The sequence below is a fragment of the Phyllobates terribilis genome, unplaced genomic scaffold (assembly GCF_046119375.1).
Source record: "Phyllobates terribilis strain yellow unplaced genomic scaffold, ASM4611937v1 Scaffold_7__3_contigs__length_470593459, whole genome shotgun sequence".
In the NCBI taxonomy this organism is placed as follows: Eukaryota; Metazoa; Chordata; class Amphibia; order Anura; family Dendrobatidae; genus Phyllobates; species Phyllobates terribilis.
Genome location: NW_027362767.1, coordinates 330,028,745 through 330,050,904, shown reverse-complemented (window position 1 = coordinate 330,050,904; position 22,160 = coordinate 330,028,745). Strand labels below are relative to the sequence as shown.

The 22,160-nt window shown below is 38.9% G+C and overlaps 1 protein-coding gene across 8 annotated transcripts in view; it reads left to right on the top strand.

Annotated features, from left to right (window-relative positions):
* The window catches only part of MTMR1 (myotubularin related protein 1), a 110,005-nt gene that overhangs the window by 64,637 nt on the left and 23,208 nt on the right, over window positions 1–22,160 (top strand). For all 8 annotated transcript variants that reach the window (XM_073641211.1, XM_073641209.1, XM_073641208.1 and 5 more), the window contains 5 exons: window positions 15,385–15,534; window positions 15,727–15,915; window positions 18,980–19,165; window positions 19,289–19,495; window positions 20,519–20,611. In XM_073641211.1, coding sequence (XP_073497312.1) covers window positions 15,385–15,534; window positions 15,727–15,915; window positions 18,980–19,165; window positions 19,289–19,495; window positions 20,519–20,611 — 825 coding nt within the window. The remainder of the gene's footprint in view (window positions 1–15,384; window positions 15,535–15,726; window positions 15,916–18,979; window positions 19,166–19,288; window positions 19,496–20,518; window positions 20,612–22,160) is intronic.

Here is a 22,160-nt window from a genome sequence, read left to right as displayed (position 1 = left end):
ATATACACACATAATATACATGATCATATACAATGGTGAGGGGGTGTGTATGATATACACACATAATATGCATGATCATACACAATGGTGAGGGGGTGTGTATATGATATACACACATAATATACATGATCATACACAATGGTGAGGGGGTGTGTATGTGATATACACACATAATATACATGATCATACACAATGGTGAGGGGTTGTGTGTGTATGATATACACACATAATATGCATGATCATACACAATGGTGAGGGGGTGTGTATATGATATACACACATAATATGCATGATCATACACAATGGTGAGGGGGTGTGTATGTGATATACACACATAATATACATGATCATACACAATGGTGAGGGGTTGTGTGTGTATGATATACACACATAATATACATGATCATACACAATGGTGAGGGGGTGTGTATATGATATACACACATAATATACATGATCATACACAATGGTGAGGGGGTGTGTATAGGATATACACACATAATATACATGATCATACACAATGGTGAGGGAGTGTGTATATGATATACACACATAATATGCATGATCATACACAATGGTGAGGGGGTGTGTATGTGATATACACACATAATATACATGATCATACACAATGGTGAGGGGTTGTGTGTGTATGATATACACACATAATATGCATGATCATACACAATGGTGAGGGGGTGTGTATAGGATATACACACATAATATACATGATCATACACAATGGTGAGGGAGTGTGTATATGATATACACACATAATATACATGATCATACACAATGGTGAGGGGGGGTGTATGATATACACACATAATATACATGATCATACACAATGGTGAGGGGGTGTGTATATGATATACACACATAATATACATGATCATACACAATGGTGAGGGGGTGTGTATATGATATACGCACATAATATACATGATCATACACAATGGTGAGGGGGTGTGTATATGATATACACACATAATATACATGATCATACACAATGGTGAGGGGGTGTGTATATGATATACACACATAATATACATGATCATACACAATGGTGAGGGGGTGTGTATATGACATACACACATAATATACATGATCATACACAATGGTGAGGGGGTGTGTATGATATACACACATAATATACATGATCATACACAATGGTGAGGGGGTGTGTATATGACATACACACATAATATACATGATCATACACAATGGTGAGGGGGTGTGTATATGATATATACACATAATATACATGATCATACACAATGGTGAGGGGGTGTGTATATGATATATACACATAATATACATGATCATACAAAATGGTGAGGGGGTGTGTATATCATATATACACATAATATACATGATCATACACAATGGTGAGGGGGTGTGTATATGATATACACACATAATATACATGATCATACACAATGGTGAGGGGGTGTGTATATGATATACACACATAATATACGTGATCATACACAATGGTGAGGGGGTGTGTATATGATATACACACATAATATACATGATCATACACAATGGTGAGGGGGTGTGTATATGATATACACACATAATATACATGATCATACACAATGGTGAGGGGGTGTATATGATATACACACATAATATACATGATCATACACAATGGTGAGGGGGTGTATATGATATACACACATAATATACATGATCATACACAATGGTGAGGGTGTGTGTATATGATATACACACATAATATACATGATCATACACAATGGTGAGGGGGGGTGTATATGATATACACACAATATACATGATCATACACAATGGTGAGGGGGTGTGTATATGATGTACATGATCATACACAATGGTGAGGGGGTGTGTGTGTATCATATACACACATAATATACATGATCATACACAATGGTGAGGGGGTGTGTATATGATATACACACATAATATACATGATCATACACAATGGTGAGGGGGTGTGTATATGATATACACACATAATATACATGATCATACACAATGGTGAGGGGGTGTGTATATGATATACACACAATATACATGATCATACACAATGGTGAGGGGGTGTGTATATGATATACACACAATATACATGATCATACACAATGGTGAGGGGGTGTGTATATGATATACACACAATATACATGATCATACACAATGGTGAGGGGGTGTGTGTGTATCATATACACACATAATATACATGATCATACACAATGGTGAGGGGGTGTGTATGATATACACATAATATACATAATCATACACAATGGTGAGGGGGTGTGTATATGATATACACACATAATATACATGATCATACACAATGGTGAGGGGGGTGTATATGATATACACACATAATATACATGATCATACACAATGGTGAGGGGGTGTGTGTATGATATACACACATTATATACATGATCATACACAATGGTGAGGGGGTGTGTGTATGATATACACACATAATATACATGATCATACACAATGGTGAGGGGGTGTGTGTATGATATACACACATTATATACATGATCATACACAATGGTGAGGGGGTGTGTATATGATATACACACAATATACATGATCATACACAATGGTGAGGGGGTGTGTATATGATATACATGATCATACACAATGGTGAGGGGGTGTGTATATGATATACACACATAATATACATGATCATACACAATGGTGAGGGGGGGTGTATATGATATACACACATAATATACATGATCATACACAATGGTGAGGGGGTGTGTATATGATATACACACATAATATACATGATCATACACAATGGTGAGGGGGTGTGTATATGATATACACACATAATATACATGATCATACACAATGGTGAGGGGGTGTGTATGATATACACACATAATATACATGATCATACACAATGGTGAGGGGGTGTGTATATGATATACACACATAATATACGTGATCATACACAATGGTGAGGGGGTGTGTATGATATACACACATAATATACATGATCATACACAATGGTGAGGGGGTGTGTATGATATACACACATAATATACATGATCATATACAATGGTGAGGGGGTGTGTATGATATACACACATAATATACATGATCATATACAATGGTGAGGGGGTGTGTATGATATACACACATAATATACATGATCATACACAATGGTGAGGGGGTGTGTATATGATATACACACATAATATACATGATCATACACAATGGTGAGGGGGTGTGTGTGTATGATATACACACATAATATACATGATCATACACAATGGTGAGGGGTTGTGTGTGTATGATATACACACATAATATGCATGATCATACACAATGGTGAGGGGGTGTGTATATGATATACACACATAATATACATGATCATACACAATGGTGAGGGGGTGTGTATGTGATATACACACATAATATACATGATCATACACAATGGTGAGGGGTTGTGTGTGTATGATATACACACATAATATGCATGATCATACACAATGGTGAGGGGGTGTGTATATGATATACACACATAATATGCATGATCATACACAATGGTGAGGGGGTGTGTATGTGATATACACACATAATATACATGATCATACACAATGGTGAGGGGTTGTGTGTGTATGATATACACACATAATATGCATGATCATACACAATGGTGAGGGGGTGTGTATAGGATATACACACATAATATACATGATCATACACAATGGTGAGGGAGTGTGTATATGATATACACACATAATATACATGATCATACACAATGGTGAGGGGGTGTGTATGATATACACACATAATATACGTGATCATACACAATGGTGAGGGTGTGTGTGTGTGTATGATATACACACATAATATACATGATCATACACAATGGTGAGGGGGTGTGTATATGATATACACACATAATATACATGATCATACACAATGGTGAGGGGGTGTGTATATGATATACGCACATAATATACATGATCATACACAATGGTGAGGGGGTGTGTATATGATATACACACATAATATACATGATCATACACAATGGTGAGGGGGTGTGTATGATATACACACATAATATACATGATCATACACAATGGTGAGGGGGTGTGTATATGACATACACACATAATATACATGATCATACACAATGGTGAGGGGGTGTGTATGATATACACACATAATATACATGATCATACACAATGGTGAGGGGGTGTGTATATGATATACACACATAATATACATGATCATACACAATGGTGAGGGGGTGTGTATATGACATACACACATAATATACATGATCATACACAATGGTGAGGGGGTGTGTATATGATATACACATAATATACATGATCATACACAATGGTGAGGGGGTGTGTATATGATATATACACATAATATACATGATCATACACAATGGTGAGGGGGTGTATATGATATACACACATAATATACATGATCATACACAATGGTGAGGGGGTGTGTATATGATATATACACATAATATACATGATCATACACAATGGTGAGGGGGTGTGTATATGATATACACACATAATATACATGATCATACACAATGGTGAGGGGGTGTGTATATGATATACACACATAATATACGTGATCATACACAATGGTGAGGGGGTGTGTATATGATATACACACATAATATACATGATCATACACAATGGTGAGGGGGTGTGTATATGATATACACACATAATATACATGATCATACACAATGGTGAGGGGGTGTATATGATATACACACATAATATACATGATCATACACAATGGTGAGGGTGTGTGTATATGATATACACACATAATATACATGATCATACACAATGGTGAGGGGGTGTGTATATGATATACACACAATATACATGATCATACACAATGGTGAGGGGGTGTGTATATGATGTACATGATCATACACAATGGTGAGGGGGTGTGTGTGTATCATATACACACATAATATACATGATCATACACAATGGTGAGGGGGTGTGTGTGTATCATATACACACATAATATACATAATCATACACAATGGTGAGGGGGTGTGTATATGATATACACACATAATATACATGATCATACACAATGGTGAGGGGGTGTGTATATGATATACACACATAATATACATGATCATACACAATGGTGAGGGGGTGTGTGTATGATATACACACATTATATACATGATCATACACAATGGTGAGGGGGTGTGTATATGATATACACACAATATACATGATCATACACAATGGTGAGGGGGTGTGTATATGATATACATGATCATACACAATGGTGAGGGGGTGTGTATATGATATACACACATAATATACATGATCATACACAATGGTGAGGGGGGGTGTATATGATATACACACATAATATACATGATCATACACAATGGTGAGGGGGTGTGTATATGATATACACACATAATATACATGATCATACACAATGGTGAGGGGGTGTGTATATGATATACACACATAATATACGTGATCATACACAATGGTGAGGGGGTGTGTATATGATATACACACATAATATACGTGATCATACACAATGGTGAGGGGGTGTGTATATGATATACACACATAATATACGTGATCATACACAATGGTGAGGGGGGGTGTATATGATATACACACATAATATACATGATCATACACAATGGTGAGGGGGGGTGTATATGATATACACACATAATATACATGATCATACACAATGGTGAGGGGGTGTGTATATGATATACACACATAATATACATGATCATACACAATGGTGAGGGGGTGTGTATATGATATACACACATAATATACATGATCATACACAATGGTGAGGGGGTGTGTGTGTATGATATACACACACAATATACATGATCATACACAATGGTGAGGGGGTGTGTATGATATACACACATAATATACATGATCATACACAATGGTGAGGGGGTGTGTATGTGATATACACACATAATATACATGATCATACACAATGGTGAGGGGGTGTGTATATGATATACACACATAATATACATGATCATACACAATGGTGAGGGGGTGTATATGATATACGCACATAATATACATGATCATACACAATGGTGAGGGGGTGTGTATGTGATATACACACATAATATACATGATCATACACAATGGTGAGGGGGTGTGTATATGATATACACACATAATATACATGATCATACACAATGGTGAGGGGGTGTGTATATGATATACACACATAATATACATGATCATACACAATGGTGAGGGGGTGTGTATATGATATACACACATAATATACATGATCATACACAATGGTGAGGGGGTGTATATGATATACACACATAATATACATGATCATACACAATGGTGAGGGGGTGTGTATATGATATACGCACATAATATCCATGATCATACACAATGGTGAGGGGGTGTGTATATGATATACACACATAATATACATGATCATACACAATGGTGAGGGGGTGTGTATATGATATACACACATAATATACATGATCATACACAATGGTGAGGGGGTGTGTATATGATATACGCACATAATATACATGATCATACACAACTGTGAGGGGGTGTGTATATGATATACGCACATAATATCCATGATCATACACAATGGTGAGGGGGTGTGTATGGTATACTCACATAATATACATGATCATACACAATGGTGAGGGGGTGTGTGTGTATGATATACACACATAATATACATGATCATACACAATGGTGAGGGGGGGTGTATATGATATACACACATAATATACATGATCATACACAATGGTGAGGGGGTGTGTATGATATACACATAATATACATGATCATACACAATGGTGAGGGGGTGTGTATATGATATACACACATAATATACATGATCATACACAATGGTGAGGGGGTGTGTATATGATATACATGATCATACACAATGGTGAGGGGGTGTGTATATGATATACATGATCATACACAATGGTGAGGGGGTGTGTATATGACATACACACATAATATACATGATCATACACAATGGTGAGGGGGTGTGTATGATATACACACATAATATACATGATCATACACAATGGTGAGGGGGTGTGTATATGATATACACACAATATACATGATCATACACAATGGTGAGGGGGGGTGTATATGATATACACACATAATATACATGATCATACACAATGGTGAGGGGGTGTGTATGATATACACATAATATACATGATCATACACAATGGTGAGGGGGTGTGTATATGATATACACACATAATATACATGATCATACACAATGGTGAGGGGCGGTGTATATGATATACACACACAATATACATGATCATACACAATGGTGAGGGGGTGTGTATATGATATACACACAATATACATGATCATACACAATGGTGAGGGGGTGTGTATATGATATACACACATAATATACATGATCATACACAATGGTGAGGTGGTGTGTGTATGATATACTCACATAATATACATGATCATACACAATGGTGAGGGGGTGTGTATGATATACACACATAATATACATGATCATACACAATGGTGAGGGGGGGTGTATATGATATACACACATAATATACATGATCATACACAATGGTGAGGGGGTGTGTATATGATATACACACATAATATACATGATCATACACAATGGTGAGGGGCGGTGTATATGATATACACACATAATATACATGATCATACACAATGGTGAGGGGGTGTGTATATGATATACACACAATATACATGATCATACACAATGGTGAGGGGGTGTATATGATATACACACATAATATACTTGATCATACACAGTGGTGAGGGGGTGTGTATATGATCTACACACATAATATACATGATCATACACAATGGTGAGGGGGTGTGTATGATATACACACATAATATACATGATCATACACAATGGTGAGGGGGTGTGTATGATATACACACATAATATACATGATCATACACAATGGTGAGGGGGGGTGTATATGATATACACACATAATATACATGATCATACACAATGGTGAGGGGGGGTGTATATGATATACACACATAATATACATGATCATACACAATGGTGAGGGGGTGTGTATATGATATACACACATAATATACATGATCATACACAATGGTGAGGGGGTGTGTATGATATACACACATAATATACATGATCATACACAATGGTGAGGGGCGGTGTATATGATATACACACATAATATACATGATCATACACAATGGTGAGGGGCGGTGTATATGATATACACACATAATATACATGATCATACACAATGGTGAGGGGGTGTGTATATGATATACACACATAATATACATGATCATACACAATGGTGAGGGGGTGTGTATATGATCTACACACATAATATACATGATCATACACAATGGTGAGGGTGTGTGTATATGATATACACACATAATATACATGATCATACACAATGGTGAGGGGGTGTGTATGATATACACACACAATATACATGATCATACACAATGGTGAGGGGGTGTGTGTGTATGATATACACACACAATATACATGATCATACACAATGGTGAGGGGGTGTGTATATGATATACACACATAATATACATGATCATACACAATGGTGAGGGGGTGTGTATGATATACACACACAATATACATGATCATACACAATGGTGAGGGGGTGTGTATATGATATACACACATAATATACATGATCATACACAATGGTGAGGGGGGGTGTATATGATATACGCACATAATATACATGATCATACACAATGGTGAGGGGGGGTGTATATGATATACGCACATAATATACATGATCATACACAATGGTGAGGGGGTGTATATGATATACACACATAATATACATGATCATACACAATGGTGAGGGGGGGTGTATATGATAGACACACATAATATACATGATCATACACAATGGTGAGGGGGTGTATATGATATACACATAATATACATGATCATACACAATGGTGAGGGGGTGTGTATATGATATACACACATAATATACATGATCATACACAATGGTGAGGGGGTGTGTATATGATATACGCACATAATATACATGATCATACACAATGGTGAGGGGGTGTGTGTATGGTATACTCACATAATATACATGATCATACACAATGGTGAGGGGGTGTGTATGGTATACTCGCATAATATACATGATCATACACAATGGTGAGGGGGTGTATATGATATACACACATAATATACATGATCATACACAATGGTGAGGGGGGGGTGTATATGATATACACATAATATACATGATCATACACAATGGTGAGGGGGTGTGTGTGTATCATATACACACATAATATACATGATCATACACAATGGTGAGGGGGTGTGTATATGATATACACACATAATATACATGATCATACACAATGGTGAGGGGGTGTGTATATGACATACACACATAATATACATGATCATACACAATGGTGAGGGGGTGTGTATGATATACACACATAATATACATGATCATACACAATGGTGAGGGGGTGTGTATGATATACACACATAATATACATGATCATACACAATGGTGAGGGGGTGTGTATATGATATACGCACATAATATACATGATCATACACAATGGTGAGGGGGTGTGTGTATGGTATACTCACATAATATACATGATCATACACAATGGTGAGGGGGTGTATATGATATACACACATAATATACATGATCATACACAATGGTGAGGGGGTGTGTGTATGATATACACACATAATATACATGATCATACACAATGGTGAGGGGGTGTGTATATGATATACACACATAATATACATGATCATACACAATGGTGAGGGGGTGTGTATATGATATATACACATAATATACATGATCATACACAATGGTGAGGGGGTGTGTATATGATATACACACATAATATACATGATCATACACAATGGTGAGGGGGGGTGTATATGATATACACATAATATACATGATCATACACAATGGTGAGGGGGGTGTATATGATATACACACATAATATACATGATCATACACAATGGTGAGGGGGGGTGTATATGATATACACACATAATATACATGATCATACACAATGGTGAGGGGGTGTGTATATGATATACACACATAATATACATGATCATACACAATGGTGAGGGGGTGTGTGTATGGTATACTCACATAATATACATGATCATACACAATGGTGAGGGGGTGTGTATATGATATACACACATAATATACATGATCATACACAATGGTGAGGGGGGGTGTATATGATATACACACATAATATACATGATCATACACAATGGTAAGGGGGGGTGTATATGATATACACACATAATATACATGATCATACACAATGGTGAGGGGGTGTGTATGATATACACACATAATATACATGATCATATACAATGGTGAGGGGGTGTGTATGATATACACACATAATATACATGATCATACACAATGGTGAGGGGGTGTATATGATATACACACATAATATACATGATCATATACAATGGTGAGGGGGTGTGTATGATATACACACATAATATACATGATCATACACAATGGTGAGGGGGTGTATATGATATACACACAATATACATGATCATACACAATGGTGAGGGGGTGTATATGATATACACACATAATATACATGATCATACACAATGGTGAGGGGGTGTATATGATATACACACATAATATACATGATCATACACAATGGTGAGGGGGTGTGTAAATGATATACACACATAATATACATGATCATACACAATGGTGAGGGGGTGTGTGTATGGTATACTCACATAATATACATGATCATACACAATGGTGAGGGGGTGTGTATATGATATACACACATAATATACATGATCATACACAATGGTGAGGGGGGGTGTATATGATATACACACATAATATACATGATCATACACAATGGTGAGGGGGTGTATATGATATACACACATAATATACATGATCATACACAATGGTGAGGGGGGTGTATATGATATACACACATAATATACATGATCATATACAATGGTGAGGGGGTGTGTATGATATACACACATAATATACATGATCATAAACAATGGTGAGGGGGTGTGTATATGATATACACACATAATATACATGATCATACACAATGGTGAGGGGGTGTGTAAATGATATACACACATAATATAAATGATCATACACAATGGTGAGGGGGTGTGTATATGATATACACACATAATATACATGATCATACACAATGGTGAGGGGGTGTGTATATGATATACACACATAATATACATGATCATACACAATGGTGAGGGGGTGTGTATATGATATACACACATAATATACATGATCATACACAATGGTGAGGGGGTGTGTATATGATATACACACATAATATACATGATCATACACAATGGTGAGGGGGTGTGTATATGATATACACACATAATATACATGATCATACACAATGGTGAGGGGGTGTGTATATGATATACACACATAATATACATGATCATACACAATGGTGAGGGGGTGTGTATATGATATACACACATAATATACATGATCATACACAATGGTGAGGGGGTGTGTGTGTATGATATACACACACAATATACATGATCATACACAATGGTGAGGGGGTGTGTATATGATATACACACATAATATACATGATCATACACAATGGTGAGGGGGTGTGTATATGATATACACACATAATATACATGATCATACACAATGGTGAGGGGGTGTATATGATATACACACATAATATACATGATCATACACAATGGTGAGGGGGGGTGTATATGATATACACACATAATATACATGATCATACACAATGGTGAGGGGGGTGTATATGATATACACACATAATATACATGATCATACACAATGGTGAGGGGGTGTGTATATGATATACACACATAATATACATGATCATACACAATGGTGAGGGGGTGTGTGTGTATGATATACACACACAATATACATGATCATACACAATGGTGAGGGGGTGTGTATGATATACACACATAATATACATGATCATACACAATGGTGAGGGGGTGTGTATATGATATACACACATAATATACATGATCATACACAATGGTGAGGGGGTGTATATGATATACACACATAATATACATGATCATACACAATGGTGAGGGTGGGTGTATATGATATACACACATAATATACATGATCATACACAATGGTGAGGGGGGTGTATATGATATACACACATAATATACATGATCATACACAATGGTGAGGGTGGGTGTATATGATATACACACATAATATACATGATCATACACAATGGTGAGGGGGGTGTATATGATATACACACATAATATACATGATCATACACAATGGTGAGGGGGGGTGTATATGATATACACACACAATATACATGATCATACACAATGGTGAGGGGGTGTGTATATGATATACACACATAATATACATGATCATACACAATGGTGAGGGGGTGTGTATATGATATACACACATAATATACATGATCATACACAATGGTGAGGGGGTGTGTATATGATATACACACATAATATACATGATCATACACAATGGTGAGGGGGGGTGTATATGATATACACACATAATATACATGATCATACACAATGGTGAGGGGGTGTGTATATGATATACGCACATAATATACATGATCATACACAATGGTGAGGGGGTGTGTGTGTATGATATACACACATAATATACATGATCATACACAATGGTGAGGGGGTGTGTATATGATATACACACATAATATACATGATCATACACAATGGTGAGGGGGGGTGTATATGATATACGCACATAATATACATGATCATACACAATGGTGAGGGGGTGTGTATATGATATACGCACATAATATACATGATCATACACAATGGTGAGGGGGTGTATATGATATACACACAATATACATGATCATACACAATGGTGAGGGGGTGTGTATATGATATACACACATAATATACATGATCATACACAATGGTGAGGGGGGGTGTATATGATAGACACACATAATATACATGATCATACACAATGGTGAGGGGGTGTATATGATATACACATAATATACATGATCATACACAATGGTGAGGGGGTGTGTGTATGATATACGCACATAATATACATGATCATACACAATGGTGAGGGGGTGTGTATATGATATACGCACATAATATACATGATCATACACAATGGTGAGGGGGTGTGTATGGTATACTCGCATAATATACATGATCATACACAATGGTGAGGGGGTGTATATGATATACACACATAATATACATGATCATACACAATGGTGAGGGGGGGGTGTATATGATATACACATAATATACATGATCATACACAATGGTGAGGGGGTGTGTGTGTATCATATACACACATAATATACATGATCATACACAATGGTGAGGGGGTGTGTATATGATATACACACATAATATACATGATCATACACAATGGTGAGGGGGTGTGTATATGATATACTCACATAATATACATGATCATACACAATGGTGAGGGGGTGTGTATATGATATACACACATAATATACATGATCATACACAATGGTGAGGGGGTGTGTATATGATTTACGCACATAATATACATGATCATACACAATGGTGAGGGGGTGTGTGTATGGTATACTCACATAATATACATGATCATACACAATGGTGAGGGGGTGTGTATGGTATACTCGCATAATATACATGATCATACACAATGCTGAGGGGGTGTATATGATATACACACATAATATACATGATCATACACAATGGTGAGGGGGGGGTGTATATGATATACACATAATATACATGATCATACACAATGGTGAGGGGGTGTGTGTGTATCATATACACACATAATATACATGATCATACACAATGGTGAGGGGGTGTGTATATGATATACACACATAATATACATGATCATACACAATGGTGAGGGGGTGTGTATATGATATACTCACATAATATACATGATCATACACAATGGTGAGGGGGTGTGTGTGTATCATATACACACATAATATACATGATCATACACAATGGTGAGGGGGTGTGTATATGATATACACACATAATATACATGATCATACACAATGGTGAGGGGGTGTGTATATGACATACACACATAATATACATGATCATACACAATGGTGAGGGGGTGTGTGTGTATCATATACACACATAATATACATGATCATACACAATGGTGAGGGGGTGTGTATATGATATACACACATAATATACATGATCATACACAATGGTGAGGGGGTGTATATGATATACACACATAATATACATGATCATACACAATGGTGAGGGGGTGTATATGATATACACACATAATATACATGATCATACACAATGGTGAGGGGGTGTATATGATATACACACATAATATACATGATCATACACAATGGTGAGGGGGTGTATATGATATACACACATAATATACATGATCATACACAATGGTGAGGGGGTGTATATGATATACTCACATAATATACATGATCATACACAATGGTGAGGGGGTGTGTATATGATATACACACATAATATACATGATCATACACAATGGTGAGGGGGTGTGTATATGATATACACACATAATATACATGATCATACACAATGGTGAGGGGGGGTGTATATGATATATGCACATACATAATATCTACATGGTACATATGTGGTGTACACAATGGAGTTTGTATGTAGATATGTAGTATGTGTACCACGTGACCCATCACACATTGTGGATATGCTGATCTAGATCAATGACTGATTTGATTATAAAAGTAAATGTGGTTGCAGATAATTACTCTCCACATATATTTGCTATCGATCTCTGCATTTGTAAACCTCTGATTCATTTTCCTGTTCCCTGAGAGGTATTGATCAGATCTTATAGAGCTGCTGTCTCCGCGTGCAAACAGGCCCCATCTAATTACCTGTAAGGACACTATAGATCCCGCTGTCCTCAAAGATAAAGTCCTGCAGGAATGGGGCAGATTATGTACAGGGAGTAAGGGTGATGCATTTTCACTATAGGGGAAAAAAATTATATATTTAGCATTTAATGGCTTATGTACCTTAACAATAGACATGTCATGCCTGGAGGGGCGATTTTCCTGTAAAATTAAATGGATGGACTACTTGCTCAGTCAGCTAAGCGGTGGGGTAACAGAGTATTAACCTGATACTATTCTGCAGCATTGTAAGCTCCCACCGCTGTATTCACCGGCCTCTATTATCATCTTCCATTACTCCATTTAGGGTTTGCCCAATGAAAGTTGGAAAATCTCAAAGATCAACAGTAGCTATGAGTTGTGTGATACGTACCCTGCAGTGTTTGTGGTCCCCACCAGCGTGGCAGATGATGACCTGGCCCGGGTCGGAGCATTTAGAGCCAAAGGACGTATTCCGGTAAGATTTTGTGCCATGTATGTAATGTGTCAGGAACGTCCTCTGCTAACATTACAGATTCTCTGTGCTGTTCCCAGGCTTCTGTGCTAGGAAATATCACACCCAACTGCTAAGAAGCTAATGACTGTCCCTTTAAATGCAGCAGAGCAGAGATGGTTATTAGCAGGATGTCAATTGTGGCTTTGTTTCCAGGTTTTATCGTGGATCCACCCTGAAAGCCAGGCAACCATCACCCGCTGCAGCCAGCCGCTGGTGGGGCCAAATGACAAGAGATGCAAGGAGGATGAGAAGTATTTGCAGACGATCATGGACGCCAACGCTCAGTCACATAAACTTATTATATTTGATGCCAGGCAAAACAGTGTTGCTGATACGAACAAGGTAATGTCTGACTTGTTGTGCTGTTTCCTTCAGCTTTCCCTTTATGGAGACACCACGTCGTCATCTTATTTTTGGTGTTAATCTTCTAACAAAAGAGCTTGTGAATAAAAAGATTCAATTGTTTGTGACTTATAAATTGGGTGAAGCCGGCCATGGTGAGAAGACTAAGGGCTTGTTTACACTGCACACCGTTAACCAGCCCCCGGTCGCTGACCTGCTTGGCAGTAGATGATTTAACCTGTGCACAGGCCAACCGTCCTCCAGATATGCACTCAACAATCACTGCACATATGCTGCTGAAAAAAATGTGTTTTTATTTTTGTGCAGACCGAAATACCTTTTTTTTTTTTTCTTTTCAACAAATGAGCATTCTGACTGGACCTTAAGGCTGTGTGCCCACTACGCATTTTTTAAGCGTTTCCGGAGCGGCAATTCCACTGCAGAAATGCTTAAAAAACACTTGCTAGAAGGCCTGCCATGTTCCCCAATGATAATCCGCATGTGCTGTGCACATGCTGCGGAGATTTCTGCTGCGGATTATCATTGCGGAAAAATCCGCAGCACTACCAATTATTTTGCGGAATTGCAGTGTTTTCGCCGCCATTGACTTGCATTGAATCGCATAATATCCGCATCACTACATGTACACACGCGGATATCATGCAGTTCAATGTGCAGATGGTACCCGGGTTTGGAGAAGAGGAGACTCTCCTCCAGACCCGAGTACCATAGTACCTGTAAAAAATAAATAAAGTAAAAAATATACATTATACTTGCCTTCTGATGGCCCCCGGTGTCCTTATCCGATGCGTCCGGTCTCCCGAGCAGCTCGCGATGGTCTAAAAGGACCTGCCATGACGTCATTTAGTCATGTGACGGGTCACGCGACCGCTGACATCAGTGGTCGCGTGACCCGTCGCATGACTAAATGACGTCATGGAAGGTCCTTTTAGACCACGGCGAGCTGCTGGGGAGACCAGACGCATTCGATAAGGACACCGGGGCCAATCAGAAGGAAAGTATATATTTATTTTTTACTATTTTACGATCACACTACATAAATCCATGCCGGTTGCATGGATTTATATAGCGTGACCAAGTTGTCAAGCACTTTCCAAGTGATGCTAAAATCGCTTGACAACCCGCATGCGGAAATGCATGTGAAGAACGCTTCACATCCGCATGTCCCTGGCAGGAAAAAACGCTTGTACAATCCGCTTGTACAATCCGCTTGTACAATCCGCTTGTACAATCCGCTTGTACAATCCGCTTGTACAATCCGCTTGTACAATCCTCATGCGTTTTTTCTGCCAGGGAGATGCAGAAACGCTCAGGAAATGTCCGGAGCATTTCTGCATCGTGGGCACTAAAGATGCAATTATACTGCCCGATTATCGGGAACAAGCATTTCTATAAACTCTCATTTCTGATAATTATGCAGTTTTATAAAGGCTGATGATCATAAGATGAATGAGCAAAATGCTCATTCAGCTGCTGTAAACAGGCGGCACATCAGAAGTCCCTTAAATGCCCACTATAACATCAGGAGACTGTAAGGGCAATGACTGAGATGAGTATAGAGCTACCTTTATGGAGAAAGCTTTGTGATCTGAAGACAAACTGGCTGTTGTTTGTTCCTACCATAGACAATGTCACTGATTACAGCATTGTCCTGATGGAGCAGCAGTGAAAGGCAGCCGCCATAGATGACTGATCATGGCAGGTTAGCATAGCCCCGAGAGGGTAAGATGATGGCTGCTTAGCATAGCCCCGAGAGGGTAAGGTGATGGCAACTTAGCATAGCCCCGAGAGGGTAAGGTGATGGCAGCTTAGCATAGCCCCGAGAGGGTAAGATGATGGCAGCCTAGCATAGCCCCGAGAGGGTAGGATGATGGCAGCTTAGCATAGCCCCGAGAGGGTAGGATGATGGCAGCTTAGCATAGCCCCGAGAGGGTAGGATGATGGCAGCTTAGCATAGCCCCGAGAGGGTAGGATGATGGCAGCTTAGCATAGCCCCGAGAGGGTAAGGTGATGGCAGCTTAGCATAGCCCCGAGAGGGTAGGATGATGGCAGCTTAGCATAGCCCCGAGAGGGTAAGGTGATGGCAGCTTAGCATAGCCCCGAGAGGGTAAGGTGATGGCAGCTTAGCATAGCCCCGAGAGGGTAAGGTGATGGCAGCTTAGCATAGCCCCGAGAGGGTAAGGTGATGGCAGCTTAGCATAGCCCCGAGAGGGTAGGATGATGGCAGCTTAGCATAGCCCCGAGAGGGTAGGATGATGGCAGCTTAGCATAGCCCCGAGAGGGTAGGATGATGGCAGCTTAGCATAGCCCCGAGAGGGTAGGATGATGGCAGCTTAGCATAGCCCCGAGAGGGTAAGATGATGGCAGCTTAGCATAGCCCCGAGAGGGTAGGATGATGGCAGCTTAGCATAGCCCCGAGAGGGTAGGATGATGGCAGCTTAGCATAGCCCCGAGAGGGTAGGATGATGGCAGCTTAGCATAGCCCCGAGAGGGTAGGATGATGGCAGCTTAGCATAGCAATAAAGCTTCTCTGTGTTGGTTTACAAATATAATTGTAGATTCCTGACTTATAGTTGCACTGCTTTGGTTGGCCGCACATTCACAGGTCCGTGCATTCCCCATGTAACAATGGCTGATGCATAGACCGGTGACATACTACTGCTGATGGGGGTCTGTGACAGGTCCACACTGTAGTCTGTAGTCTCTTCTCTACCGATGGAGAATATTAGGCCTGTTTGTATCTTACGCCTTAGAAATGCGTTGTCTGTACAGTGGTATTGAACCCCCTAGGCTGCTGCAGCTCTCTGCTGCATGGTCTTGTAACGGGGGCCATCATGGTTTTAACGTATTCACTGTTGGTATATCGCTGAATGCTGAGCGCCTTTTATTCTTCAGCCTCTCCTGCGGATGGGGCCACACACCACAGTGTGCACAGAGTCTAAATGTTCTTACTTAGAAATAAGAAGGTGACTTAGTTATTCAGCAGTGAACGTGTTTGTCCTCTGGAGTTTTCAGCTTATTTTTTGTGATCCTTATGTTTTAGGCCAAAGGAGGTGGATACGAGAGTGAAACTGCTTATCCCAATGCAGAGCTTATATTCCTGGAGATACACAACATCCATGTCATGAGGGAGTCCCTGCGGAAACTGAAGGAGATCGTGTATCCCGCTATTGATGAGGCTCGCTGGTTGACTAATGTGGATGGGACACATTGGCTTGAATATATAAGGGTAAGCTGGGGGAATGTGGTAGATGTGGGGAATGCTGTAGCACTGCAGACAGCGAGCACTACACGTGACATGGAGTTGCCGCTGATGGTTCTTTGGTGCATTTAATGTTTGCGGCTCTTTCAGATGCTCCTGGCAGGTTCTGTGAGGATTGCAGACCGGGTTGAATCCAGCAAGACCTCGGTTGTGGTCCACTGCAGCGACGGCTGGGACAGGACGGCACAGCTAACATCGCTGGCCATGCTGATGCTGGACAGCTACTACAGGACCATCAAAGGATTCCAGGTTCTCATTGAGAAAGAATGGATCAGCTTTGGCCATAGGTTTGCTATGGTATGTGAATATATACAGCATGATGCATTGTAACATAATGTCACATTGTACAAAAGTGAAGTGGGCTAATAACGACAAAGCCCCCAAAATGTAGATGGCCATTAAAACACAATGTTAATCATATACCAACATCAAAATAGAGATTAAGGAGTTAAACTGCGGCAAATCCTTAGGTCTTTTTGTGGGGTCCACTGATGTTACATGGTGCCATTTAAAATAACCGTGCGACCATGAAAAATAAGTCACTTTTAAATCTTCTGCAAAAAGAGCTGCTCTTAGTGCTGACCCCCTAGTGAAGAGGGTCTATATGCCATAATGGATAATTCAGTGTTACCATGCTTGGGGTTTGGCAGGATAACTTTGAAGGGGATCGGTCACCATTTTTGCTACCCCAGAGACCCTGATTCCAGTGATGTGCCACTTATTTAATGGTTGATACAGTTTTGATATAATTACTGTTTTCTCTGCGTCATATCTAGCAGTTCTGGAAATGCTGAGCCCTGTATAACCTCGCCCACACCACTGATTGGCAGCTTTCTGTGTACACTGTGCATAGGCAGAAGACTGCCAATCAGTGGTGGGGGCGTGGTTGGACTACATGACAGCAGGTTTACTAGTCCTCTAGTGATAATCTCCTGCTGATTAAAAGTGACTTAAAAAAAATATTCATTAAGCAGCCTATGTTTGGCAGAAATTTTATTTGCCTGTAGATCTGTGGGGTTTCAGGTCTTGAGACCCCCACCGATTGCTCAATAGACCCTGAAACTGTGCTGGTCAAGATACACGAGCACACCGAGCAAGTTATTGATGCATTCGAAAAATGGCCTTTACAGCCCCTGTGTCTTGAGCGACTGTCTGTTGAGTGAGCGGTGGAGGGCTAAGGACCTGGAACCCCACAGATCTGCAGGCAATTAAAGTGCCTGCCAAATATGAAAAGAACAGAACAAAAGTTTAGTTATTTAAACCTTGTGACTTCCAATTGTGTTGTCTGAAATCTGAACTATAAATCCCTCTCCTTTTCAGAGAGTGGGCCATGGGGAGGACAATCACGCTGACGCTGACCGCTCCCCAATTTTTCTTCAATTCATCGACTGTGTATGGCAGATGACAAATCAGGTAACACAATCATCATCACTGCTATTGTATAGGTCAGATAATGGCTGTATTTAGATAGAAGCATCTGATACATTGCTGAAATAAACCCAGACATGGAGTCTAGCTTTTTAAAAGGGCTGTAAGTAGAGGTGAGCGCACCCATACTGTAACGTTTGGGGTTGTTACTGGACACCTAGTGTCCGGTGCTGAACTCTGAACACTGACTTCTCCCAGAAGTCCGTTTTGGAGAGAGAGAGAAACACTTCTGCAGCCCCGAAGCACTTACTACGACCATTTTACAGCACCAAAGTTCGGGTCCCCATTGACTTCTATGGGGTTCAACTACAGTTCTGGTACCCGAACTTTAGTCTAAAGTTTGCTCGAACCAGAAAATCCACGGGTCCGCTCATCCCTAGTTGTAAGATTTTATTATTTTTAATTACTAAGACTACATATATATCCAATCCTCTGCTGCTGAAGCGCTGCCTCATTCATGTGACTGCTGCAGCCATCATTGGCCTTAGTGGTATATGCAAATGCCACCACGTAGGGCAACGATTCGCCACGTACATGATGGGACCGACATGAAGCAGTGCAGCATCTTTTATTTAAATGGGTAATTAAATGTTGTTTTTTATTTATTTTAAAATGTAATAAAATAAATACATTAGAAATAAATTAGTATCTGTTATTAATAAGTAAAGCGTGAGTTTGTTTTTTTTTTTTTAATCCAAGCTGCACAGGGGGACAGGTTTTTTTTTTTTTTTTCCTGAAAGCGGAAGGACCCCTTTAATACCGCTAGGGGAATAAAAAAAAGTAAAAATGTTATTGCTTTAGTTATGGAACTTTGCAAGGCATGCAGATTTTCATATCACTGACCAAAAGTTCACTTTACATTTTGTACAAATAAAGTGTGGAAACATTGAAAATGTGTTCCAGCTTCTTAGATTGCAAAAAAATACTTTATTGGATAAAAAGGATTTCCATGGGGATAGGGGGCATAGCTTACGCGTTTCAAACGCAGTCCTGCGTTCTTTATCAAAGCTATGTACAATGTAAATTCAATTGTTTATATACAGAGTACACCAATACACATTAAGTGATGTGATCACATGTGAATAATTAATTGATTAGAAACACCCACCATTAAAAACAGCACAAATATACAAATAAAATTAAAAAACATTATGCATGTGAACAAGAAAAGTGCGGCATTAGTAATAGAACATTAATTCACGTCGCATATTTAAACCCTCCGGATGACATGTGTCAAGATTCAGCATCCAAAAAGCTTCTCTGTTTTGCAGACTTTTTCTTGTGTTTCCACCTCTAGGATTTGATGTAGTTTTCTCAATTCCAATGACTTGTAGTGATGAGGTATTCCTATTATGCACTTGTATAAAATGTCCAGAGGCATAAGAGATATTACGGTTAGTATCTGATAAATTATATATATATCCGACACATGCTCTGAGATCTTTTTTTAGTTTGCGTATGGTGCATCCCACATATAATTTATTGCAAATAGTGAATTTTATAATATATACCACATGATCACTGTTGCAATTTA